This window comes from Prinia subflava, chromosome 3, assembly GCF_021018805.1.
Source record: "Prinia subflava isolate CZ2003 ecotype Zambia chromosome 3, Cam_Psub_1.2, whole genome shotgun sequence".
Classification (NCBI taxonomy): domain Eukaryota; kingdom Metazoa; phylum Chordata; class Aves; order Passeriformes; family Cisticolidae; genus Prinia; species Prinia subflava.
Window position 1 is genome coordinate 107,821,904 of NC_086249.1, and position 27,131 is coordinate 107,849,034.

At 36.7% G+C, this 27,131-nt stretch overlaps 1 protein-coding gene and 1 long non-coding RNA gene across 6 annotated transcripts; both read left to right on the plus strand.

Annotated features, from left to right (window-relative positions):
* Nucleotides 1-206: 206 nt before the first annotated feature.
* Nucleotides 207-27,125, plus strand: LOC134548505 (mutS protein homolog 4-like). 5 transcript variants are annotated; one of them, XM_063393408.1, is made up of 20 exons: nt 235-808; nt 2,736-2,900; nt 3,696-3,859; nt 7,192-7,302; nt 8,053-8,168; nt 8,768-8,941; nt 11,074-11,246; nt 11,999-12,066; nt 14,741-14,815; nt 15,234-15,298; nt 17,280-17,449; nt 18,251-18,387; nt 18,792-18,895; nt 19,715-19,839; nt 20,807-20,875; nt 22,051-22,169; nt 22,681-22,809; nt 24,291-24,465; nt 26,092-26,180; nt 26,528-27,125. In XM_063393408.1, the coding sequence occupies exons 1-20, from the start codon at nt 544-546 to the stop codon at nt 26,615-26,617; spliced, it is 2,583 nt and encodes an 860-aa protein (XP_063249478.1). In that variant the 5' UTR covers nt 235-543; the 3' UTR covers nt 26,618-27,125. The 5 variants fall into 5 exon arrangements, with proteins under 5 accessions (XP_063249479.1, XP_063249480.1, XP_063249478.1 ...); XM_063393406.1 differs by having other exon boundaries at nt 458-808; nt 20,675-20,875; XM_063393407.1 differs by having other exon boundaries at nt 461-808; nt 20,675-20,875; nt 26,523-26,588.
* On the plus strand, nt 15,489-16,804 carry LOC134548506 (uncharacterized). Its single transcript, XR_010079800.1, has 2 exons — nt 15,489-15,742; nt 16,016-16,804. It is a non-coding gene; the product is annotated as an uncharacterized LOC134548506 (long non-coding RNA).
* Nucleotides 27,126-27,131: the final 6 nt, after the last annotated feature.

The window sequence follows — 27,131 nt, forward strand, 5'->3', positions numbered from 1 at the left end:
TGTGATTTCTAAAGATCTTGTAAGATGATAGGTTTAAAAAGGTGTGAGTATGTGGAGTGTTTCATAATGCGGGTGTATTTAGTGCCAGAGACAAAATTGTGCCTAGTCAAAGTGTGAATTGAAACATTTTAGTGGTGTATGTTACACGATGCTAATATACAAAGCAGTGTTAGGGTTCTAAAGCATTCTTACAAGCACGTGTTTTAAGACAACTACAGAGGTAAACAAGCATTGGGGTTACTTTGGGGAACTTTTTGTATCCAAACTCCTGACCAGGAAGAAAACATTGCTGAAGTTCCTGCTAAAACGGTCATAATGGTGAAGAATTAATGCGGGGTAAATTACGTTTAAGTGCAGTACTCCTGTTTTAAAGAGCAGAGCAAGCACTTCCCTTGCGTTGCTGTGGCCCTTGCGTATTTTTAATGAAACCCGTTGCAGGGCCAGCAGCTCTGTGTACTGCTGCACCGCGGGGCCCTGTGCCGCCATCGCCGGCGGTGGGCGCGGGCCGGGGGCGGTGCTGAGGCGGTGCTGAGGCGTCGCAGCATGGCGGGCGCGGGGGGGCGGGCGGCCGCCCCCGCCACCTCGGGGTCTTACACGGGCCGCGGCTCTTCCACGCCAGGAGTGGGCGGGCAGGCGGAGCAGACGCCCCACTACACCCTGGGGCTTCTGCAGACGCCGCACGGCTCGGAGAGCACCGGGGGCTCCTCCAGAGGCGGGACACGGCCGGGCGGCTCCAGCGGCGAAGGCCTCGCAGCCGGCCGGGCCGCCAGGAGCAGCGCGGTGAAGCCGGCAGTTTCCGAAAGGGGGGGTACGGTCTCTGCCCGGGCCTTCATCTGCTTCTTTATGCTCCTGCTCTCTTTGCTAGGGTCGGGTTCCGAAGGGGCTGTTAAAAGCTGTGCTTACTGAGATGGGGCAGCAGCAACTAACCGTCATAGCGACCTCTTTCATTGAGCCGGTCAGAACAACTGAAATCGTTCCTTGCACTTCTTTGAAGAAATCTGTCTTATTTTCTTTAGATAATAGTAGCTGAGTTCTCTGGTGGGAACCGTAAACGTGTTTGAATTACTGCACAGTGTTTGGTTTGGGTTTTGTTTTTATCTTTTTGGCCCAGCCTTTGAAATAGTTTTAAGTGCCTGTCGATCCCGATGTGTGGTAAGAATCTTGTGCTCCTACAATGCAATACTGCGATTTGCCATCCTTTACAAAAATCTGCTATCAAAGTCTGTATCTTGGCAGGCAGCAAAAAAAAAAAGTTTAAATTGTGATATTTTCAGAACAAAAGAAGCTATGAAAGGCGTTGGAAAATATTTTAACACTTGTTGCAATGAATTCTGATGTACGTGTGTATAAATTATGTATAAATTGGAAATTAGGGAAAATGGGCTTGGGTAATACATATGATTACTGAGGAATCCTAAAAATCCCAGATAGAATGCTAATTCGAATGGGGCATGATTTAAATGTTGGGTTTGAGAAATACTTGTATATGATTTGGTTCATGTGGTCTTCAGAATTACTGTTTTCCCCCTGTTATGCCAGATTCAGTACCTTCTACAGGAAGTCTCTTCTGCCAAAATTCTGACTGAACTTACACCGAAATCTAAATTAATACTATTTTAAAAAAATTATCAGTATGCATTCCAATGGTGATGTGCCCACTCTTTAAAAATCCCCAACCAAAGAGCTAATATTTTTATCACTTGTCACAGTTTTAAGATTAAAAAAACTCCCAACCAAACAAACACAAAATCCCACGTCACCCTCCAAACAACCCAAACAAACTCCAGAACCCCAGTATTGTAGATATTTTTGTACCAATGAGCCTTAATAGAGTCATGCAGTTAATTGATCATCTAAAGACAGTACTTAAGTATTTTGTCTTGTGTGTCAGTTTTTAATCTAATACAAGAAACAGAAACATTTGTGTTTGGCTTTTTTATGACACCTGGAGTTTTTTAAGTGGATCTGCTGTTTGTGTTTTCAATTTTTTAAAAAATCTTAAAAAGCAGTTATCTAAACTAGGTTAAGGATGTCTTCAGTCATGTCAAGAGAATTTAAAAAAAACCAAGTAAATTATTTAAATAATTTATTGAAACTTAAAAGTGCTTTGAGACAAAGGTATTTTGGAGGACTTAAAAACATTGGTAGATCATAAGTACATGTGTAAAAGAAACTGCTATTAAATACATCCCAAATTAGTGTTTGATTTCTGAGAGTTGATCCCCATCAGTTCAAGGGGTTATCATTCCCAATTGATTCTTTGTTTTGTTTTTTCTTATTGTCCTGTTTTTTAAAAGGAATGCTCAGCTTTCAAAAAAAAAAAAGTTTTCATAAACACTTGTGAAGTTTTAGGTAATGTTTTTTCAAATAATGGGCAAATGTGAGATAAAGTTGATTTATAGCATTCTTTCATAAACCTAGAATTCATTAGAATAGGAAGTGATCCTTAGTAAAGTGACTTCTGTTGTATTATTTCAGTTCAACAATGTAAATCCTTACTTTTTTATTGGCACTGCAGGTAACCTCTTTGTAGAAAATCATATTAATGCAAGCTTGTTTTCAAAGCAGTCTGACTTTTATTTCATTTTATACTCTGGAGAACTTTCATAGAAGGACTTTTTCATATCTCTGCTTATAAAAAATGAAGATTTGTAAGGTGTTGTTTGTATATTGCTTTGTGGATAAAAATTGTTTGTGGCTGTTTTCATAATTTACTTATTTCTCTCTCCCCTCAGAATCATATTTTGGGGACAAAAGTTCTTGTGTAGAAAATGCTAATACTTTGAATCTCACGAGTTCTTCTTCTGTGCGAGGTCTGAATAGCACATGTATAGGGAAAACACCTCTCTCTTCTGGTAGATCTGGTTGCAGAAGCCATACTTCTCTTATGGGATATTCGGGTAAGTTTAACAGCTCTTGGAGGAAACAGGCTAACTTGCATTTCTGACTGTATTTTATTAAACAGTTCTATTTTAAATGTTGTATGTTAAGATACTGAAATAAACTCAAAACACGTGTGTTGTACCACAGAGAATGCTGCCAAGGAACAATACACCAACAAGAAAATACTACTTCATGTACTGAGAAGATGCATTGGTGTTGCATCTTCTTGCTACTTACTTGCATTCATGTCTGAATTATCAGTGTAGTTAGAATTCAGACATTTTTCAAATTGTCCAAAATCAAATTATATTTGTGGACATGTAGTGTGGTCACTTAGGAGCCCAAATTCATGCACATTTCTAATCAAGGTTTATTTTTAGGCTTGTAATGCATTTGACATAATTTATAACATAGTGCTCAAGTTTCTTGATGCAAGTTTTATTTATTTTATGTTGGCATGTTCAGAGGTGTAGAACACTCGTCCTTCACAACATTTACACAGTAGCTGATTGGACATTTTGCAGTGCTTCATGTGAGCAAAATGGTGTTACAGGGTAATGGTGCCTAGTGCCATGTTATACGTATCATATGTGCTCTGGTAATGCAGAAATAATGGGATTTAAAGTTAGTTCCTTCCCAGTCTGACTAATCATTATCAGTTCAGTCTTTAGTATTCCTAAAGACAGAACTGGTAATGATTCTTTCATGTATCTGTATTTTTTTTATTCTTGCCCTGTCATTTGTGATGCTCCTTGATCAATCTTTCATTGATCTGTATTGAATGTAACTGAACATATACAACTGTTTTACAGTTACATCCTCATCTGCAGTTTCTGCTCATACTGTTGCATCGGTTATTGTAGCTGTAGTGGAAGGAAGAGGCCTTGCCAGAGGTGAAGTAGGAATGGCCAGTATAGATTTAAAAAATCCTGAGTTGATACTATCTCAATTTGCAGACAATACTACTTATGCCAAGGTATTTTATGGGTTAATTATTATGACTTACTTTCTTGAAAAATGGGAAATTAAACTTCTAGTTTGTGAAAGGGATTTCTCAAAAGTGGAAGTAACAAGTTCTAGAAAATGTGCAGGGTTGAAAAGACTGCTGTTTTCCATATTGTGCCTCAGATATTAAGAAAGAATGTTTTTCAAAAGAAAAACAGCCTTTCTGCAAAATACATTCTTGTGGGACTGAGATGCCTCGTTTTGAAGAGCACTGGTCAGTATATGGTAGTAGAACTTGCAAGTATTCTTCATCGGGCAAAGGAACTCTGAGAACAGAACTGCATAAATGTGTGTGTGTGTGTGTGACACACACACAAGAGTAATTCCAGTTCTGGCGTTGATTACATAAATATTCCATGTCAGTTTTCTCAGGGTTGCTGTTCCCTGAGATTCTCCTCTGGGTTGCTGTTCCCAGAGGTAATAAGGTTTTCAGTCTTCTCTTTGCCCTAAGTGTTTCACACCAGAGGTAGAGACGACAAGCTGAGTCCGCCAGTGCATGTTTCCAAGGTTGTTTATTCTTCATTATCTCAGTTCTTTCTCAGCTCTGCCAGGCCTCCCTGGCAGGGTACCTTATCTTAGTTCTTTCTCAGCTCTGTGAGGCATCTCCAGCAGAGCAGGACATGTGGCAGGACTGGGTGGGTCAGAGAGCCCCACACCTTATGTACGGTACCCTCAACCCAACCACCGTCCACAACGTACTTTTTATTTGCAAAATTTTACCCATGCCTACTACCTATGCTAACATGTCAGTTCTACTCTAAACCAATCCTTGAGATCCAGCTCAGCAGAAAATGGGGGACGAGAGCAAGAACAAGGAGCACAAGGGCCACTCCCCAATTCCTCCATCTTGTCTCTTCAACCCCATATAATAAAAATCCTAGATTCTACATTTACATTCTATGATAAACGAAACACTACTTATTTTGAATTCTCTCAGCTTGTGATTCTTCATACAATGTGGGCATTCACTCCCATGGCCAGGGATCAGAGGCAGTGTCCTCCTGGGCTCTGTGTGAGGCTGGCTGACCCCCTTGTACAGATCTCAGACCCCCCTGTCCGGTCTCCAAACCCTCCAGGGTGGCCAGAGGGATGTTCCAGACTCCGACAAGTTTGAAATCAGATTCACTCAATTTACAGCCAGCACTGCATATGCTACATTAATTTAGAGAGTAATCTCTGGATTATGCAGCAACAGCATTAGTGGAATGTCTTATTTCGTGGTTCTGTTGTAGTTAAGCATGCTAGAAAATAACATGGCTTGTAGCATCTTTACAATATTCAAAGAAACAAAAGCTCTATTAGTACAGTAAGTAGCTTTGACTCAGGATATAAACAACTATCAAATACGTTTACTAAAACAGATGTTGTAATATGTCCCTGTACAATGTATATTGTACAACATTGTACGTTACAGTTGTTGTAATGGGCAACATAACATGTTGTATAATGGGTTTCTTTGTTTTGTTTTATATTTAAGTATTAGTGCTTTTAGAGCCTGTTATGGTCTGAACACACACAGTTACATATTGAACATCCTTTATAACTGCCCCGCACACCATGGTTAGAATTGTTCATTGTTTTCCCACCTAGCCATTATAACAGCTGGCGTTTTTATTTGTGCACATATGTTCCTAATTTTCCATTTAGATTACTGAGTTCTCCATTGTGCTCATACCTGATACTGCATTCACCATTCAGTCAAAAAAAGAGAGATGGTAGCATACTTTTCCCCTAATGCAGGAAGTGTCCTACCAGCCTGATTTTTTGCTTTAATCTCTTGCACCTTTAACAATGTGTGAAAAAATTTATGTCACCAGAGGAGGAGACAGAGGAGTCTTGTACCTTTTATTTTTGAACAAAGGCAAAGGCCATGGGGTCTCTCAAATTGTTAGAGGACTGTAGCCTCCTTTTTGTCCTGATCTTCCCAGGTGCAGAACCTTTGCCCATTCCCTATTGGCTGAGGTACTTGGGAGGTACAGACTTCCCGATCTGCCTGCTAAATGTGCCCCTTACTATGCTCTCCTGTGTATAACATATGATAGGTGACTATTAAAATCAGCTGTAAGAGCTAAATCCATCCTGGGTGGGGAAGTTAAATATTCATAAACCTGTTAAGTGTTTGTTCTTCTCAAAGTTCAGGAGCTGAGCATGACCTTGGCTAAGCAGCAGTCCGTGTCAATTAGTAACACTTTTTGAAGTTGATGGTTTGTCCCCTTAATTCCTTATCTACAAGTCTCTGGGCCTATCTGCAAGCAGATTCACACAATCTGTTTGTAAAGACATATTCATCTTACTCCTTTCAACAATTCTGTCTGATCTGCTGATCAGCTGTTTTGTTACACTCTCAGAATCCATGCTTTACCTAGTGATTGGTATCCAGCCTACTGTATTTTCTCTTTCTTGTGCATACTTCTGTTTTTGAATGTTCAGCAAATACATTCAGGAAAATTTTCTGTACTTTTAAGTTCTTCAAGATTTGCTGAACTGTGATGCCACTGGAAAAAACCTTCCTAGTGGTTAGCAGATATGAAGGGCAATGACAGCCTTCCCATCCCAAATGCCCTTAGATGATTTATTTTGTGTATTTTTTATGCTTGTTTACCTTTTCAGTAGGACATCATCTGTCCCTTTGTGCACATCTTAACCTCTAAGCAGTTAAAATATAGTCTGATTTTTCATGTTTCTCCCTTGAGAATTTGTGAATGCTGGTATAAATGAACATAAATGCATGTTTGTCCTTTCTTATACAGTAGAAGAGCATATAGTCTACTAATAATCCCTACAGGGGGTGTGCATAACGTAAAGCTGGTAAAATATACACTTTTTTTGCCATGTTAATACTGAGATAAATGTTAGTAGAGGAGGTTAAACAAAATAAAAAACTAGTCTCAATCAAAAGATTAGTAGTATTCAGACATGTTGGATTTGTTCTTCATCCAGAGCACAATTAACCTTCCAGCTGCAAGCCCAGAAAGCTGACATCTGTTGAAATAAGTCCTTCTCCCCCATCATAGCCATGGAATAGTTTTGGATATTCATCTCTTGCTTCAACAACAAGCATGATTCTGTGTTCAAATAACAGGGGATAAGCTCTAAATTTTCTTTGTTTGTTTTTAATTTAGTTTTGTGTATATTTAGATACATATGAATTTGACTCATTAATGTAGAAGTTAGCAGAAAATTTCAATCTTGAACTGATTCTAAAATACAAGGGTTCTGTATTTTGTTATTGCTGTTCATTATTGTCTAAAATATTTTAGATTATATAATTTTTTAATTGAATTATTTTGATTTTTTTTTCAGGTTATTACTAAACTCAAGATTTTAACACCACTAGAAATAATAATGTCAAACACTGCTTGTGACGCAGGGAACACAACAAAATTGTTCAATCTGATAACAGAACATTTCAAGGTAAGATCTAAAATTTCATTCAGTGTTTTAGAGTTCTTGTTGATCACTATTAAATGATGGTTGATTTGAGAGTTTTGCACAACTTTTAGAATCTTAAGTGCAGACAGATTTTGTTTTCTATGATTTTCAGGTCTAATTTTAGAATGACAGTGAATAAACTAAATGGAGCTCCCATGCTGCCACTCCTAATACTGACAATTACAGAGACAGGTATATTGCTGACGAAACCTGGAAGTTTTGAAATTGTGGCATTGGGTAATTTGAGTAGTACCAAACCTAGGAAAGATACAGAAATTAAAAAAATAAATATTCTCCTTTGTTTCTCCCTTGTTCTCTCAACCTGATAAATCAATGAGGTTTATGTATCATAGAATAGGAAAAAGAGCACTGTCAGGGTAAAAGAGGATGAGATGAATTGGTATAAGTCATTTATGAGTATTAAAGCCTCAGAACCTTAAAAAAAACTATTAATTACTACCTGAATTGCTTCATGCCTACAGAGCTGATAGCTTCTTTGTGAGTGCTCTTCTGCTTCCTGATCTCTCTCCCCTTTTTGTCACATAGATCACTTGTGCATCACACACCCTCAGTTACATTGACCTACTTGTGCCCGTAAGCTAGAATGAATACTTCTATGAAGACAGATTGCAGGATCAGTTGATAGTTTCTTGGAAACATATCACTAGAAAAATACAGAAGACTCTCTGATGTAACTTTTAAAACTATTTTCTTTCACCCCCATCTTCACAGAATGTGACTTTTTCAACTGTCCAGAGAAAATACTTCAATGAAACAAAGGGTTTGGAGTATATAGAACAATTGTGTGCATCTGAATTTAGCACCATTTTCATGGAAGTCCAATCGAAGTATGGTTAAATAAGGAAAAGCATACTGTGTCCAGATAAGTTTTTAACAGAATCATTTTATGTACTCATTACATGTACTCGTGACGTGTGTTTGTCATGTAGCAAAAGTCAGAAAATCATAACAGAGCTGTCTTTTTATTTGCCCTCCAGTGTTTCTGACATATCTAGAAATGTAAATAGAAATCCTGTTACATAGTTGGGTGTTTTTTTGAGTTTTCTCAGCTTTCTACTTTTTCATTCTTTCCTTAAAGATACCTTTCAAGAGTTATCATTTTCTATGTATCAACATTTTTAAGTGTTGATACTTGGTGACCAGGGTCTTCAAGTCACATGTATCTGTTGAAATATGTATGTTCACTATATCAGCAATATAGTGTAGGCTGTCAAGTGTACAGAAACTAAAACATTTATGAATATTTGATGAATGTATTTTCACTAGACATGGGTTTGTGCATATTTGAAATATACTGCTTTTTCAGTGCTATCAATCACAGTAGTTGCCAAGCCACAGTAGTATGAACGTTATTTCTATAATGCACTACTTTTGTGGTATTTCAATAGCAGTATTCAACATTCATAGAAGATTGTTTCTTTCCAAGGTATTACAGTCTTGCAGCTGCTGCAGCTTTGCTGAAATATGTTGAATTTATTCAAAACGCTGTTTATGCTCCTAAATCACTAAAGGTGCGTTTCCAGGGGAGTGAGAAAACAGCTATGATAGATTCATCATCAGCACAAAATCTTGAACTAGTGATCAATAACAGAGATTCGCGGTAAGAATAATTTTTCCAAGTTACGTTTTTATAAAGATGGATTTTGCTAAATTTCCTTGACATTTGTGTCAAAGAGCTGACCATTATATTTATTTCTATATGAGAGAATTTGCATACCAGTCTGAGCTTCTAAAGAAAGTATTTAAAATATGTAACAATTCAGCACAAAATTTCTAGCACAGGAAATCCTGAAGTGAATGGTAGAAAGAGATGATGCATAATCATCTTTACATTGATGTGTATGTTTTATTCAGACTTTAAAATTTTATTTATGCAAAATTTCACAATATGAAATGAAAGACATAGTATTTCTGCAAGTTTCTTATGTTGGATTAAAACATCTACATTTTACTCATTTTACACAAGATACATGCTTCAGCCTTGAAAGGTTGTTTTCTTTTGGGTCTAATAGTGGGAAAGAGTAATTTCTGTAATGATGGGAATGTACAATGTGGTACTTGATTGCATGGTAGTTTTCCACATTGAGATAAATGCTTGGAGCACTTCATCGGCAGAAGAAACTTCAAGGCTTGCCTTCTCCAGACTGTTACACTTCTGGTTAGCAAGCAAAATACTTGGAACTTACATTTTGCCGCCTGTCAGGTTCTGAGATCCACCTGTTTAGATGTCCACTTAATCACCCTGATGTAAAAAGAGCTTTCCCCTTGGGGAGATACAATAGAACCACAGAATGCCTTGCATAGGAAAGTACTTTTGAAGTGATACATTTCTGAAAAAATGTTTTTCTGTTCCTAATTTCACAGATGGTTTTGAAAGGAAGGTGATTACAGGAGGAACTGAGTAACAGTAAACTGCATTAAGTTTCTCTGTTGTTTTGGGTTTTTTTTAGCATCATTGATGCAGAATTTTTGCTGATCCACTGGCAAGTTTGAATCAGCCAAACATAACTATTTTTATTACATAGATCTTACCCCTGAAGCCTGGTTAGATATCTTTGTCTTAGGTATCAGAAGCTAATAGTTAATAAAATGGTTAATAGTAATAAAAGTTAATAGTACAGGCACAACCAGAAATACCTAAGTCAAATTGTGTGCCAGTCTTAATTCTAGAGGGACTTGTCTTTCTTCATTTAACTGTGCAGGGAAATAAGTCCTCAGCTGCCTAAAGATAGGCACTGTGGATACTCTCCCAAATGTAGAATTCCACTTCAGTGTTGTCACAGGTTACATCGTACAGTAAGTGCACCCTTAATATGACTGAGTTTGAATTTCCCCCTCCCTTTTTTTTTTAATTCTCTTTGACTATTGCTTTGCTTTTTTATACTATGGTATTTCAGGGTGTTTCTGCTCACTCTGTCTATCTACCTATGTAACTACGTGTCTGTCTTCATGGTGTTTGTTTTGTGTACTTGTGTCTTCCTACTGAAGTTCTGGTTTAAATGAATATGTTATTATGGCCCTGGTGTTTCACAGGTCTTCTTCCAGCTAATAGCATGGAAGATTTCAGGTTTCTAAAACTGTTTAACTGTGTAGTAGGTGTAAATATTATAGAGGGCTTATTCTACATAGATGTAATCACCCTTAAGTGTGAAACCCTGGGATATATAACATATAAAAGCCATAAAGATGAAACTAATACTTACAAATTATAAGCATGTTATTTAGCTCCTATATTGACTGAAATATGTTTTTTAAAAGAATAAAACCAAAAATTATTTCTCTTTTTGACTTCTAAGTATTTTAAATTATTTTCAGAGGTGTATTTCAAGTAAATTGTTCTGATTACTATTTCATATCTGATTATAACTTGATAATTTGCCTCCTTGTGTTCATTTTTAATTAGTTTAATTTAGAGAGAAAATGTGAACTTTACCACTGCAGTAGCAATGAAATACTACTATATAATGAAATACTACTATGAATAAAATACTAAGTACAAATGTATTTTGGTACTTATATAATTGAGGGCTAATATTATATTAAATTACATTGAATTACCTAGCTTCCTAAACTGCTGTAGTTCATATAATATACACAACAAACAGGGAGATATTAAGCATGCCAAAACATGTCTCAGATTTGTAGGATACTCTTGCCTGTAAATGTCTCCTTACACTTGCCATCTCTTTTTTTTTGGTACATGTATTCTTCACATCTATTTTATTTTCAAAGGAATGGTCACACACTCCTTGGTGTTCTAAATTATACTAAAACTCCTGGTGGAAGTCGAAGACTTAGATCCAATATCCTGGAACCTCTAGTTGATGCTGAAACAATTAACACAAGACTGGACTGTGTTCAGGAGTTACTCCAGGATGAGGAGCTCTTTTTTGGTCTTCAAGCAGGTAGTAGTTTATTTTGTAACACCTAATACTATATATTCTTTTTAAACATTTTTTTCTAATATAAGAAGATATGTAGTGTGAATCAGGATGTTTGAAAAGTATTTTTAATGGTTTGTTAGATAACATAGTGAACACCTAATTTTTTTAAGTAATCTATATTATCATAGTGATACTTTTCTCAAGTATTTTGCTTAGAAAAGTTGAATTTCTCTGATAAAGTATATAGAAGTCTCTGAGCCAAGAGCTTTTTAAAAGAGTTGGAGTTTGTCTCTTTGCCTCTGTGGCTGGGTATGCATTATGTTTGATGTATACAAGTATATATAATGTATACATGAAAAAGCTAACACATTCCTTAAGTAATACTTGCATATAAATATATTTTTCTATGGCTTCATAAAATATGCAGTCCAGAGAAAGGTAAAATACAATGCTGAAATTAGTCCACCTGAAACTGGATCATATAATCTTTATCTATGTCACAAGAGAAATACAATTCAATCTAAGAAAAAAAAGTATTTCTGAGTTGACAGATGTCTGCATGCTTAGGTATAGTAAGTCATAAGTATAGTCACGACAAAATACTTCAGATACTAGCTATTTTAAGCTAGTTTTTACCCTGTAAATAATTTGTGACCACAGAATGTAAGGAAAAGATTAGCATTAGTATAGCTAAGTAATTGTGTGCTTTCAAAGAAAATACATCTTCTTACAATTTCAGTTTAATTTCTGATGTGTATACTTTTGTTTTACAGTTATTTCAAAATTCCTGGATACAGAACAACTACTTTCAGTTTTGGTACAGATTCCAAAGCAGGATACAGTATGTTTCAAAATACACTTTGGAATATCAATTATCTGTTTATAACATGCAATATATAAATATGATGTCTATAATTCATCTTAATTTATGCAAATGTACTTCCAAAAATGTTGACTCTTTCATCACTCCTCACCTTTATTCTTCATAAGTGTACATTTTATTCAACAGTACTTAGATGAGAGAGAGGAATTTTCTTCACATCGGCAGAAGTGAAAAAAGTATTCAGTGACTTACAGTCCTAGTGACTTTATGTCTAAAAGCAAGCTTATTTTTTCATCAGATCTTGCCTCATATATCAGTCTGTATGTTAACACTTGTAATAAAATACCAAAATTGAATAAATACATACAGTTCACCAGTGAATCTTGGTTGAGACCAGACCCAACAGTTAACTACAGTGAGCCTGAGGTTACTGAACCTCAACTTTGTTTCCACTAAGCATACTGAAACCATGGTGTTAAAAGCTACATTTGCCTACGGTGCTTGAGCTGGATATTTCTGCCGCTGCTTTTGATGATTCCTTATGTTTATGCTTGTGTGCCAGCATCTTAGATACTCAAAACTCTTTCACCTCTCAGTGTCTTCTCACATGCTGATTTACCTGCTTAGATGAACAGTTTGTCCAATTCTAGTTGAACAAATCAGGTACAGACTCAAACAGGACAGTAATAAATGCAGATCAATCTCTTTAATGACATAATCAAAACCCAGAAGGTTTATTGCTCCCAGCTTTCCTTATAGAAGTGTGTAACGTGAATTTGTAAGTTCATCTGTATGACTAAAACTGTCACATAGGATGCGTTTATGTATGCATAGGACCATGTACACCAAACATTTTTACTGCAGTGCTTTCATCGTTGACTGTTTCCAGTATAGCAGAGCTTAGTATTCATGCAACAGACATGCCTATTCAAGTGCTAGCTCAGTTGCTGCTATCAAATGCTAGGTTGGGCAATTCAGTATGTTTCATTCCTACTCTCCATAAAAGGTTTCATTGTAAACCTTCCACCAGTCAGCAGATGAGATGCACTCTGAGAAGCCTACAGTTTCAGATAAATCTATCAGTGGTATATTCAGCATGAGCATTCTCTCGTCCTAAGGAGGGTGTCAGTCACACAGAATCACTGGGTTGGAAGAGACCTTCAGGATCATCCAGTCCAACCCATGCCCTAACACCTCAACTAAACCATGGCACTGAGTGCCACATCCAGTCCTTTTTTTAAGCAGGTCCAGGCATGGTGACTCCACCACCTCCCCAGGCAGACAATTCCAGTACTTAAAAAATAGGTTTGGAACGGTCAACTTTTTTTTAATAACTGCTCTCTCTCCAGGCTATGTCATGCAATTACAAAGTAGTTAGGAAAAAGCATGAGTTTCGAAAGGGACTAATCGTCTTTTTAAGAAAAAAACATTCATATTCATTACATACATAACATCTGGCACTTCAAGGTTACTCCAAGAGACAGAAGCCTTACACTTCAAAAACTGTGCTTGATCCAGTCCTGCTGAGATTTGGTACTTAAAAAATCATGTCGATGGTGAAATAATTTACTGCCTTTGGGGTTAAGTGTATCATGTGCAGAGATTCACTTGTAACCCTAATTTAGTTAAAATTCCTATAAGAATTAGTTGGTCAAAGATCCATTCCACTGCCAGTTTTGTATGTGTGACCACATTGGTTCTTTTGATCTCTGATTCTTTCTTCAGACTGAGAGCCCATATTTATTTGGAGATTAACATTCTTCCATTCATGCATTTAGCATTGTTTAGTTCTATCTTTTACAAAAAAAAACCAACAAAAAAACAAGCAAACAAACAAACAAACAAAAACCCCAAACACCAAAAAAACCCACAACAGCAAAAAAACCAAAACCTTTATATGACTGTAAGATAAGAGATGCCCTCAGTCACAAGAGTAAAGAGATATTATACATGAATGAGAAAAGATTTCACATGGGATCATGCTCCTATGTTCATGTGCAATCTATGTTTATCTGTGTTATTTCCTTAAAATCCTGTTGCACAATGCATATGTACTGCATATGCTATGCCCTAGTGTCAGCAGCAAAATTCTTTATCATGAGTCTTAATGGGACATACAAAACAAGTTTAAGGGTTTCTGTGAATGAAAGATTCTGAAGAACAGTCACTATTGTGAGAAAGATTTTGAAATATTTACTGAATTTTTTTTATTACTTTATGAGCAGATGTTTAAGAATGTATGTATATTAATCAAAGAGAAATCAACCAAACGGGGTTATGTTGTGTTTAACAGCATTAATGGGAAAAGGTTGTGTGCTTCATTATAATACATAATGTATTTGCTTTGAAAAAGTCTACAAATTGTGTAGCACTTGTGTAGAGCTAACTATACATAGAAGATGAAAAGTTTTCCAGCTTGGGCTAGCAGGGTGTTCTTGGAGTCAGTCATCAGTTCAAACATAGGAAAATCTGAACTATTGATGGACAAACTATCACAGCAGGCAGTGTAAAATTTAGGTAAACATTTTTTGTGCAGACACAAAGTTGTCAAAGGGAGCTTATGAAGCATGTCAGGAATTTGCATTAAATGTATAAGCCTGTTACTGTTAAGAATAGGAGTTTTACTAGTTCTTAAGTACTTTTTTGGAACAGTCATACAAATGCCTCCAATATTGTAAATATTTTTCAACAGGTTAAAACTGCTGAATCAAAAATAACTAATTTAATCTACCTGAAGCATACCTTAGAACTTGTGGAGCCTCTAAAAGTAAGCAGTCTTTGTTGTTTTGTTCTGTTTTGTTTTTTTTAATAAAGTACAGACCATTTTGTCCTTATTTTTATGAAGTGCAGTTTATTAAATGTCATAGAATATCTCAAGTCAGAAGGGATTGATAAAGTAAAAAAAGAATGTAATTACAGAACACAATACTGACAATGTCGACATAGTATGTTGATTCTTAACACCAATCAGAAATACGCATTTGTGTCTATAGTGTGAAGAGCAGGATTCCTACCATTACCTGAATAACTGATTATATAACAAACATTTAACTGAAACTCCTGCTCAGATTCCACAGACTGTTTATGCAACTGCTGATTAGCCTCACTGAATCTGAAAACTTTCAGTCCTCTAAAAAGGCTACAAAAAGAAGTAACTGCTATGTCCATATTTTAATCTTCAACAGGCTGCTTTAAGAAGCTGCAACACACAGCTGCTAAAGGCTTACTACAATTCTCTTGAAGATACAAGGTATTTATCATAATACTTAGCTACTGTGTTAGAAACTCTTATCTCAAAAGTGCATGTAAGATAAAAGTTGTTGCATCTTTGCTTGTTTATAGTTATCGGTATAGCTCAGTTCCTTTGCTCAAAGCTGATTTTAAGGGTCAGAAAATCTAATTTTCAGCTAATGAATAGAGGGATACAAGCAAGAGAGTGTCGTGGTTTGAAGGGAAGTGAGTTTTTTGGAAGTAGTGGTCAAACCAATTAGTCTTTAGATCTGAATATTGGCACCTTTGTTGGCCACTAAGAGGTGGACACGCCTCTGAGGACACGAGGGGTTAAAAGCCGGATTTCCCAGCAGGACTCTCTTTTTCCTGCTCTGCTTTCGGAGAGGGAGCGTCTCCTCCTCTCCCCTGCCGGCCTGGCTAGGCCGGGTGGGGGAGGGGAGCAAGGTGGGCCTGGCTTAGCAAGGTGGGCCTTGGGGTGGGGAACAGAGGGAGCTGGAGTGGAGCTGGTCCAGCTTCCATCTAGAATGGAGGGGTGGAGGGAGAACTTTGGAGGTGCCTTCCGTCCCCCTCCCTGTCCCATCCCGTTCCCCCCCCTTCCCCCCCCCCCGGTCCCGTCTCTCTCCTCCCCCCACAGAGAGAAGGTGCCGAGTTGGAGCTGCTTGTGAGAGCTGCAGTGTCTGCGATCGCCTGTGCCTGACCTTGGTGGTGGGAGATAAAGCTTTTAACTCTTTCTAAGGCAGAAGAGAGTTATCCCTGGACGCTGTATTCTCATAGTTGGTGGCTTTAGAAGAGAGAGGACAGCCTGGGACCGAGAGGGTAATGTGAGATGAAAAGAAGCCCCTTCGATGGCCGGAATGAAGAGGAGTGGCTTATGAGGCCGGACTTTTCTTGCATAATGATAGCCATAGACGGACCCTGGACCCTCCTGACTATAAATAAGACTGTGTTTGGGTGGATGTTTTTGGCTCAAACCCAGAGACGTTTTGGCCTGCTTCGTGGAGCCCCCGGCCCCAGGGGTAAATGGGGGGGACCTGAGTCCCAAAATGAGAAGATGGCTGGTTTTTGGTACTTGGCCAAAACATCCTTAAAAAGAGCCCTGTTGCAGTGCAGGTCCATGGACGGCAGTGAGAGTGCCGGACATGGAAAGGAGGGTGTCACCCTGGCAGACTCTTCGGGGCAGTGCCATGGGTGACGTGGGAACACGGGATGGTGGACCTGTGTTTCCTGTGGGGGGGGGGGTCTGTGGTGCGAGAGAGACTCCTCTCGTCCTGGATGGAATGTGGATTGTCTGAATTTTAAAGGATGATGATTTGGATTAGGAACCCAGGGTTGTTGGGGGATTAAGCAAGTAGATGAAGGTAATGTGCTGGAGACAACTGAGTGAGCATGTATGGAATGGAATTGGGGGGAGGAGAAGCAGTGTTTTGGGAGGTTTTCTCTTCTGCTTTTGGGTGGCTGGGTTTTTCTTTCCTTTTCTATTGTCCATTGTTATGTAATATAATAAATTGTCTGTCTGTTTCAAGAAGTAGGCCTGCTCTGCTCTGTTCTTGACCACATCTCACAGGAGTTCATTAGGTAAAATATACCCTCATGGGTGCATTGGCATTTTGTCAAATGTCAACCCATGACAGAGAGCTAGCTGTGATAGTGGAGTTGGAGATGCTGCTGAACTGAACTCCCTTAGAAATAATTCTGAAAAGACAAGAGTAGTGGTTTCCTAGAGTATCCATAATAATGCAAAAATCAAGTGTTGTGTATTTGAAATAAATGTATATTTGAGAAATAATTTATATGTCTCAAAGATGTGAATAGTATTTTTAGTCAGACTTTGATATAGTCACAGTTCATTCTGAGGTGAAAACAGAAATGAAATGTAGTGTTTTGTTCCAACAGTAGAAAGTTTAAAAGTAGCTTCACTTATTTGCAATACTGCTACTTCTAATTTGGGGATGATAATGCAAGTAAATATCATAAAATTAGTGATACAACTGATATTGCAGATTTGGAATTATACTTGAAAAGATTACAACTGTAATTAATGATGATACAAGATACACAAAAGGATGTCTGAGTATGAGGACCCAGAAGTGCTACGCTGTTAAGCCTAACATCAGTGAATTCCTTGACATAGCTCGTAGGACATATACAGAAATTGTTGATGACATAGCAGGTATTTCTAAACTAAAATTTGTATTCATTTGGAGTTTAAAGTACATTGCACTTGACATATAGAAGCCATGTAATTATATGTATTATAACCTTCTCATATGTAAAAAGTGTTTAATAGTGGTATGAATTGATTGTCATTGATAAGCAACTGAGAGTCTCCGTTTCTGGATAAAAACTCAGTTTTATTTTAATAAAATTGAATAATTGTATGGTGATTCCTATATTCAAAGCTTTTTTAGTCCTTGTCCTCCTAAAGTGCAAAAAAGTTGAAGTAATAGAACAGAATTACTCCACCTAAAACATTCTGCATAAAACATGGAACTCTTTCGTTTAACTTCCTCATTTAAAATATCTGAGTTGTTTGTTCTTTATATTCTAAGCAGTCCTTATCTATCTGTGGATGAAGGTATTAAAAGTCAGAAAATACGAACAAAAGGAGTTTTGGCATGATGTGCATTATTTTGTTTTAGTAACCTTCCTGTTTATCATTCTGTCAAAATAGAAGAAAAAATTTCTTCTGAAACTGATTTCCTTTTTTCAGTATAAATTGTTGATTTCTAGCTAAAGTACCATCCTAGTTTAGTCTGTAGTTGGAAACATAAAAGAGCATCAGAAACTTTAGCACCTGTCTTTCTGTTTTATTCTAATCCCAGATTCATACATCATGAAAAATACAGATTTTGTATTTCTGAAACCTTCCATTAACAGTTTCCAACTTTGTACCAGCACAAGTGGGGAGTGAGGGGGAGGGGGGTACATGAATGTATACAATTTGGGTTAAATCTTTGTATGTGGTATGTAGGTATGATAACGCAACTTGCAGAAAAGTACAGCCTACCAATGAAAACAAGTTTCAGCTCTGCTCGTGGATTTTTTATCCAGATGAATGCTGATTGTTCAACATTACCTAATGGCCAGCTTCCTTCAGAATTTACAAAGGTATCTGCAGAAAATACGTTTTAGCATAACATATTTGTATACTTCATTTGTTATATGTAATACATTAATAATAAAGTATACATTATACAGTAAATAACAAAATAATTTCAGTGAAGATATTTAAAAGTAAATGAAGTTTTAATTCGGATGTTTTTATAACTACTCTATATTCAGTTATATAATCAATAGTGTGTAAGTACATGCAATTATGTTTTGTGTAAGAATAAAGTTGCATATCTTGCTAATTGTTATCTTAAGTGAAATTTTCATAGAAAATTACATTGTAAAAATGAAACTGGGCATTGTTTTTTATTTCCCCATATGGTTCATAATTTGGTTTATAGAAGCTGGTTTTCCTTCTGATAATAAGGCAGGCTCTTATTACTGGTTTCAATTCCCCATAGATCACGAAAATGAAAAACACATACAGCTTCACTTCAGCTGATTTAATAAAAATGAATGAAAGATGTCAGGAGTCCCTGAGAGAAATCTATCACATGACCTATTTGTAAGACCTGTTAAAACTATTTAATATTTGCTAAGTATGTTCATTTTCTCCAGTTATCAGCTAATTATATGGGATTTTAAAGCTATCTTTCTTTTAAGTTATGGTTACTTACAGAAATAGTCTAAAGCAACACTGTTCAAGTGTACTCCTGAGACAAACAGAACCCATAAATTGTGTATTGTATTAAACATGATTGCAGATAGATTGGCATTTATTAATAGAAGTGGTCATCATATAAAATTTTAATGGGTGAATTATCTGTACAAAATGGCACAATGAATGCATTAGTTTTGCATCAGTAAAAATCAGATTTGTTAGTTTTAGTCAGTTCCTTATATTTAGAGTAGAAGTATTTCTGTATCTTGTCCTTGCGTGTGATCTTGTTCTCCTCTCTGATTCATAACTTAGTAAGTGTAAGGTTACCTGTCAGCTGAATGGAAATTCTTTCTAGCAACCATGTAGGGGTTTTTTAACATGTAAATCTAAGGGAATTAGAGTCACATTTCACATGTTAATAAAACATACTTGATCCCATAGCTACATTTTTAGTTCATTCTCTGTGTGAAGCTTTCATATGAGCTGTTGTATTTGAGGTATGTGTGTTGTGTCTGATGAGCAGAATGTTAGCTGAGATGATGGCACAAGATCTTTACTGCAAAGAAATTTATACATTTGCTCGCATCTGGGGGACATGATTGTGATTTATGAGTGACATTTTATCCTAATGTATACAGTATGAACATTATAGTTTCTTTATTTCTGTAAGTTGTATAAATTGAGGATGTGCTGTGCAACGGCTAAATCAGTGTCTTACTTCAGAATAGTGTGTAAACTACTGAATGAGATCTATGAACACATTCATTGCTTATACAAGCTGTCCGACATTGTGTCTATGCTGGATATGCTGCTTTCGTTTGCCCACGCCTGCACTCTTTCTGATTATGGTAAGTTTCTTCTTTGATTCTGTTACGGGCCAGGTAAAGACCCTTCTGATGGAGAATAACCAGGCTGTTTTGTCTGGTTCCATTTCTTTTTCTGTATCTCAGTAGTCTTTAGGTGAGTGTCTCTGGTCTGTCTTTGCTAGTTTTATGCTGATGTTCTTTCTGCTTCCATTCATCCAAATTAAATTCTGTTAGTTAGGTGCCATAAGCCTTCCCAGTCGCTCTTGTCAAAATAAACAGTTTAAGCATATTCTGTTCAAAAGCGTGAAGTGTATGGACATTCTCGGTTTACACGTTTTTCTGTTCCATTAATGCTGGTAGATAAAGAGGAGCCATGTGTAATCGGTTCAGAAAATAACTGTATTCTGACAGAAATCCATAGAGAGAGTTCCAGCATCAAATAGACTTTTGTAGGCATGGTATATTCCCAAATAATCAATATGGTAGCATATAACAAAAATAGAAAGAATGCTGCTTTCTTGTTTACCATGCAAATACAGGGTACATATGTGGAAGTAACAGGAGTCTACAACCCTTGTACTTTATAAAAATACTTTGGCTCTTTGTGGTTTTATTACTGGAGTCCAGCTCTACTTACTAGGGAACAAAACCACAGAATGTTAATTTAGAAATAAAGTTTTAGTTATGGGTTTCTTTCTGTAGTCTTGAATCATGAAAGCTTGAATGGTAATCAGAATCTGTACCTGAAAGTGGCTGGTAATTCGTCCCAAGAGCTCTGCTCTGGAAGAATTAACTTTATTTCAAAACATACTGGTTTAATAATGTAAAAGTTCCCACACTAACTCCTCAGTGTTTTACATCTTTTTTTCTCATTTAGTTCGTCCAGAATTTACCGATACTTTAGCAATCAAGCAGGGATGGCATCCCATTCTTGAAAAGATAGCTATGGAAAAACCTGTGTCTAACAACACATACCTGACAGAGGGCAACAATTTTGTCATTATTACAGGACCAAATATGAGTGGAAAATCAACATACCTGAAACAAATTGCTCTCTGTCAAATTATGGCACAGATTGGTGAGTAAGAGTATACAATATTAATCATCTTCTGCAGCACATTTCCCCCCGCCCCCTTCAAAATATTTATAAAGTTGAATGATTTAGCTTCCAGAATAACATTATGTCTAAATAAAATAATAACAGGTAGCCCATTTTCTTCTGTCAGCTCTTGTGTTGCTGACAGAGGCAACTGTAAGGTTTTTCATCTGCCATCAGAAACTTACTTATGTAAATCTTAAAGCCTTCCCAGTCTATCTTCAGAGGAGCACAGTTACCTGCCTTAGTTCTTTGGAGCACCATAACCCAATCTAGCACCTTCTGCTAGACTGATTGTGAGTGTCCTTCAAGTATGCTGGTCAGACGTGTGTTAGTCATCCAGAAGAAACACATGACCTTAAGCATGCCTAAATTACATAGAGAAACATGTTTCTAGACAAGTACAATGAATAGATAAATAATCAACTGCTTTAGATAAAAGTCGTATCAAATACTGCAAGGTTCTGTTACTAAAGTTATAAAAGGAAACCAACTATTTGTAAAGTCTGACTGAGACTCACTCCTTATGTTCAGGAATTCCTCATGACTTTTTTCTTGGAAGTTAGTCTGGTAGCAAAAGTCAACTCTATAGAATGAAGCTACTTAGCAGTGGAGTATAAAATTTATCCATCATGCATTTGTGGGTTCAGTCCCCAATAATTGCAAGTTCTTGAGGAATTGCTCTCAAAAACATGAGTTTAATATGAATAAAGCAAACTGGGAAGTTTTTGGCAAGAGGTTCCTGTTCTTTCCTATTCAGTAAAAGTTCTATGCTTTGAAGTCTTATAAGGGCAACGTAATCTTGATTTGGGGAAACTAATGTTTCTCGGGATTAGCAAACCAGTGGCCACAGAAATGTAAAACAATCCTAGAGTTCATTGTTTTTTTCTGTATCCCTTCAGACTGACCAACAGCTTCAGGCATATGATTTCTTACAGCTTTCACTGATAAGCTTTAATTATCCTATATCTATAATAACTTTTTTCTTTTCTTCTACCATAAATTAATGGTAGAATGTAATCTTACCAAACTTTATCAAGTAAGATGCATTTTCTGATGTGCACAAAAACCAAGTGTAAAAGTTTTTTTTTTCTCAGTGCCGTATTCAGGCAAATGTCCTAGTGATGAGAGAAACTTGTATTTTACTTGCTTTGTAGGTTCTTATGTCCCAGCAGAGTATTGTTCTTTTCGAATCGCAGAGCAGATTTTTACCAGAATAGGTATGGATGATGATATTGAAACAAATGCATCAACATTCATGAAGGAAATGAAAGAGGTATGAAATACAGCTGTCCAAGTCCAAGGCCCATTTTTACTGTTAAGCTAATAGAAATGGTACTAGTGTATTTCCACTGAGAAAGTGTACTTTGAAAAATAGTCAAAACTTCAGCCTTCACCTCTTTTATGATAAACCGTAGAAACCCAGGCATCTCTTAAATAGAAAGATATTCCAGTCTGAGTAAAAAATCAGTGCTTTGTTGGATAGTACTTGGTAACATTTTTGGGTTTGCTTAAACTTTAAGTTGTCATTTGTAGAGGCCTGAGCTCTCTGAATTTCCACTCACAAACTGATACCATTTTGAGGGTAAGTTCAGTGGAAAAGAGAGTGCTGTAGTGTGAGTCTGCTTGATTAGAATTGACAGCTGTTTAAAAGCTTTGAAAAGGTAAAATTGCTGTATCTCAAGAGATTTTTTAAAAATTTCTGCATTATGTTCCATCTGAATAACAAAAAAAATCCTTTTTAAATAAAACACATAAGAATGATAACACTGTGAATATTTTTCTAGATAACGTACATCATACAAAATGCTAATGATAAATCTCTCATCATTATTGATGAACTTGGCAGAGGTACCAGTGCCGAAGAAGGTATTGGCATTTGTTATGCTGCCTGTGAATATCTGTTGAACTTAAAGGTAATTCTGTTTAATTCTGTTTTGAAACAAATTTAAGCCTTGTTTTGTCATCCTGAAAGTATATACAGTATTTTCTCATAATTTAACATTTGCAAAGATTTCTTGGCTAAATATGGTATTTTTCATAACCGGTGCATAGTAAGAATTACAGTGATAGAGGAAACTTGAGGACATAAGCTGCAGTTCTGTTCACTTGTTGTGGTTTAACCCGTCGGCTGCTAAACACCACCCAGCTGCTTGCTTGGTCCCCATACTGCTGTGGGGGAGAGATCAGCAAGGTAAAAATACAAGAACTTGTGGGCTGAGATAAAGACAGTTTAGTAAGTAAAGAGAACCATATGCAGAAGCAAAATAAGGAATTCATTCACTGCTTCCTATTGGCAGGCAGATGTTCAGTTGTTTCCTGCAATGCCGTGTTTCCTCACAATGACTGTTACCACAACGCTGAATGTCCCTCCTTCCTCCTCTTTCCTCACAGTTTTTATTGTGGTGGTGTAGTATGGTGTGAGATATCCCTGGGGTCAGTTTGGGTCAGCCATCCGGGCTGTGTCCCTTCCCAGGTCCATGAACACCCCCAGCCTGCTTGCTGGGAGGAGCAGAACAGCCTTTGGTGCTGTGCGAATGCTGCTCTGCAGTGGCTAAAACATGTGTGAGTTATCAGTACTGTCTTGGTCACAAATCCAAAACAACATAACACAAGCTGCTATGAAGAGAATTAACTCCAGTCCATCTAAAACCAGTACACTGATCACAATATCTTTCCAACTTGCAAGCTTGTAATTCTGTCTAGAAAGAGAATAATCCAGTCTTTAGTTTAATTTTGCTTTTAGTTTGGTTTTAGTTTTGCTTTATCCTTGAATATTAAAAGTGAACCTCTCTACCTGGTGGTTACTTTTCAAAGTACAGTGGTAGTTCTGCACAACTTATGAATTGGTCACAGAGGTTATAAAGTTGTTTAGAAAACTGGAAGATAATTTTAGATGAAACCCAAATTTCACATCTGTTGCTAGTTATGGGATCAACCTCAGATGGCTGTTACATACCTTTTGAGTGTGCAGGTGTTTGTTTCTCCTCAGAGTTTATTCAGCATCCTTTTGTGGGTTTTTTGGTTTGAAAAGCTCAGATACTTTCTGGCACTTGTACTTTTGATAAAGAATTCCTTGAGAGAATTAAACAACCGTTTGACAGTCATTCCAATCCACACCAGTCAGATTTTGTAATCATCATGGTTTTTCTTTTGTTTCTGATACTTTTTTCCTTCTATTTAGAAATGAACAGGAGAAACAGTTGGAAAAGGTGTACTTGCCAGTGGTAGAATGCATCACTGAAGGATTTTAATTTGCTTTAGTAATGTAAAGACAGCTTTTCGATGTTTTGGAGAAAACCTGGACATCTATGAGATTATTTAATTTTTCTTATTTATTATAATTTATTTCTGGATCGTTGCCAAAATAAATTTTCTTTCTTGTTTCCTTATGTAGGCATTTACACTGTTTGCTACACATTTCCTGGAACTATGTCATATAGACGCTTTATATCCTAACGTGGAAAACTACCATTTTGAAGTGCAACATGTGAGAAGCAGTGCTGGAAATAAGGAGAAAATTGCTTACACTTACACACTTTCTAAGGGATACACAGAGGAAAAGAACTATGGTAATGGATTCCACTGTGACTTACAGTTGGCAAAAGTTGCACAAGATATTATTTAAGTTATTAGGCATCTAACATTATTTTTTCTGATGACAGATTTCCCCTGAGTTTGTGTCTCTCAGAGAGATACAGGGATCTCCAGATCTATAATTTATTCCAAATAATTGTGTGTTTTAAGTAACCATGTAGTTAGATAGTAGTTTCGGGTAGTATGAAGAACTTATATGATATTTGGTTGTGAAAAAAACATCTTACTGATGTTAGTATCTCCCTGGTTCATGTCTGTTTGAATGAGTTGAGTCTGAGCATATGCTACTTGAGTTCATTTAATCTGCACTTAGGGAAGTGAATGAATGTGCTGGAGAGATTTAAAGATGTGTCTGTCATAAGCAGTGATATGACTGGTTAACAGCAGATTGGCCCTTTTTGATTAGCAAAAAGGAAGCAAGTTTCTTTAAAAAAGGAGAGGAATTTTATGGAATATTAGGCTAAGACAATTTTGAGCGGGTCTGCAAAAGCATCAGTGTTCTCTGAAAAGTGGATTTACTTTTCTTTCAACTATAGAATAAATTATAGTGTAGATTGTACAGATTGATTACTTGTGGGTCCAGAAAGAAGAAAAGAGTGAGTGACAAAGATTTAAAGAAATCTGTATGTTTCCAAATACTAAATTTGAATGTTGATTCCTTGATTTAGGTAATACTTAATCAAGAGGAAATCAGCTGCACATGACTTTTGCAAGCTATTGTTAACCTAAGACTAGAAATTATTCCAGTTAAACTTCAAGTAATAGGACTTAAAACTTTTCTTGATCAGAATTTTAGAGTAAGTTAAACTTTGATGCCACAAGCGCAGTTTTAGATGCTATGCCACCCCTAACTCCGAAGAATCGTATGTTTAGAGAGTAATCTCTGAGAGCAGGAGACCTTTAGAAACTCAGTGTTCATGTCTTGGCTTTACCTTACTTGAGCAACATTCTAAGAAAGGGTACAAGGGCTCTTCATGACCCTTTTTCATTTTTGAACCTGCTGTATTAAACCACCCAATGAACCAAAGACTTTCCTGGGGTACAAACAAAGGAAAAAGTTAAAAAATCATGTTAGGGCAGGAAAAATATCTATTTCTTACCTTGAGTATCTGGAAGTTTGGCTGTTGGCAGCAAAGAGGTTGAAAAATGGCATTCATGTCCACTAGACGTCTGGATATAATTGAGAGTGCAGTTAGCAAAACCTCTGTATTTTCTGTCAAATTAAAAAACCAAACGGAGAAAGCTGTAAACACCATGGTGCCATTTTTTTTTTCCTTTTAACCTCCTAATAGGTCTCATTCTACCCATTTACAGTATTACCAGCAGTAACTTGATGTTGAGGTGTATTTCAAAGATAGTATTAAAACAAAGGTGACGTCTTAGTTCATAACTCTCCAAACCTTATTGTTTATTAACCAAAAAAATTCGAAAACAAACATAAACAAAACAACACACAAAGAAAAACAATACCAATATTATTTTAGTAAAAGTTAAATCTTTATCCCTTAGAAAAACTGGTGAAGTTAATTCTGGAAGACATAAAATGGAAGGTAAGGATAAAAATTACATTAAAAATCCTGATTTGTGTTTTATATGTTTAGGACTAAAAGCTGCAGAAGTGTCCTCCCTACCATCATCCATAATTTTGGATGCAAAGGAAATTACAAATCACATTGCAAAACAAATTTTGGTACGTAGTAGAAAATTATAATGCTGTATTTTACAGTTTCTATACAACTCAAATGTATTTCCAGTTTCTGTAAGGATACAGGATAAGCACTGCCTTTGTTTTAGTGAAAACAGTTTTCATTAAACTTAGTATTTCTGGAACCAGTTCTGAAAGTCCCTGTTATACTGAAGGTCCCTGTTAGCTGACAACCCAAGTGACCCTTAGGGTAAAGGAGTATTGGATGTAATGTTCGTATGCAGCCCAAGAACTGTGAGATCAAAAACAGGTAAAAAATAGGTAATACTGGTATTTTTATAATGGAACATAATTTATTTCATATTTTAATGTATGTATATTTTTAAGAACAGCACAGGCAGAAAAGCACTCCTGAGATGATGAAACAGAGAGCTGCATACCAGTTAGCAATGAGATTGGTTCAGACTCCCAGAAATTCTTGACTGGACCCTGACAGTTTGCGTGTATATTTGAAAGCCCTGAAGAAAAAGTATGAAGCCAGTTGTCCTACACCTGGAAAAAATTATGAGCAACAGTAATGTATAACATAGACTGTTGTTCTAACTTTTATGACTGCAAGATGATGCTGGTTTTCCCCAAAGTATTAGTACTGTCTTTTCACGTCGTGTTATGTTTTTAATTCTTAGTCTAAATTACACTCAGTAATGGAAGACCATATCCTTTATGGGTTCCCTCTCTTCTCTGACATACCTGGAAGAAAAGCATTTGCCTTCTATGAGGAACACAATTCTTTTTGACAGTAAATTGTATCATTTCCATCATTTTAGAGCAGCATTGAGAGGAGAGGGAAGGACTGGGGCAGAATACTAAGGAACTCAGAATTTCAGGCATGACCCAAAAGAAAGCTGAGACTGCAAAAAGGGAAAACTGTGTCCAAATTGCCTCGAAGCAGTTTTTGCTGTCTGTTCTTATTCCTGTTTTATTCTCGACGCTCCC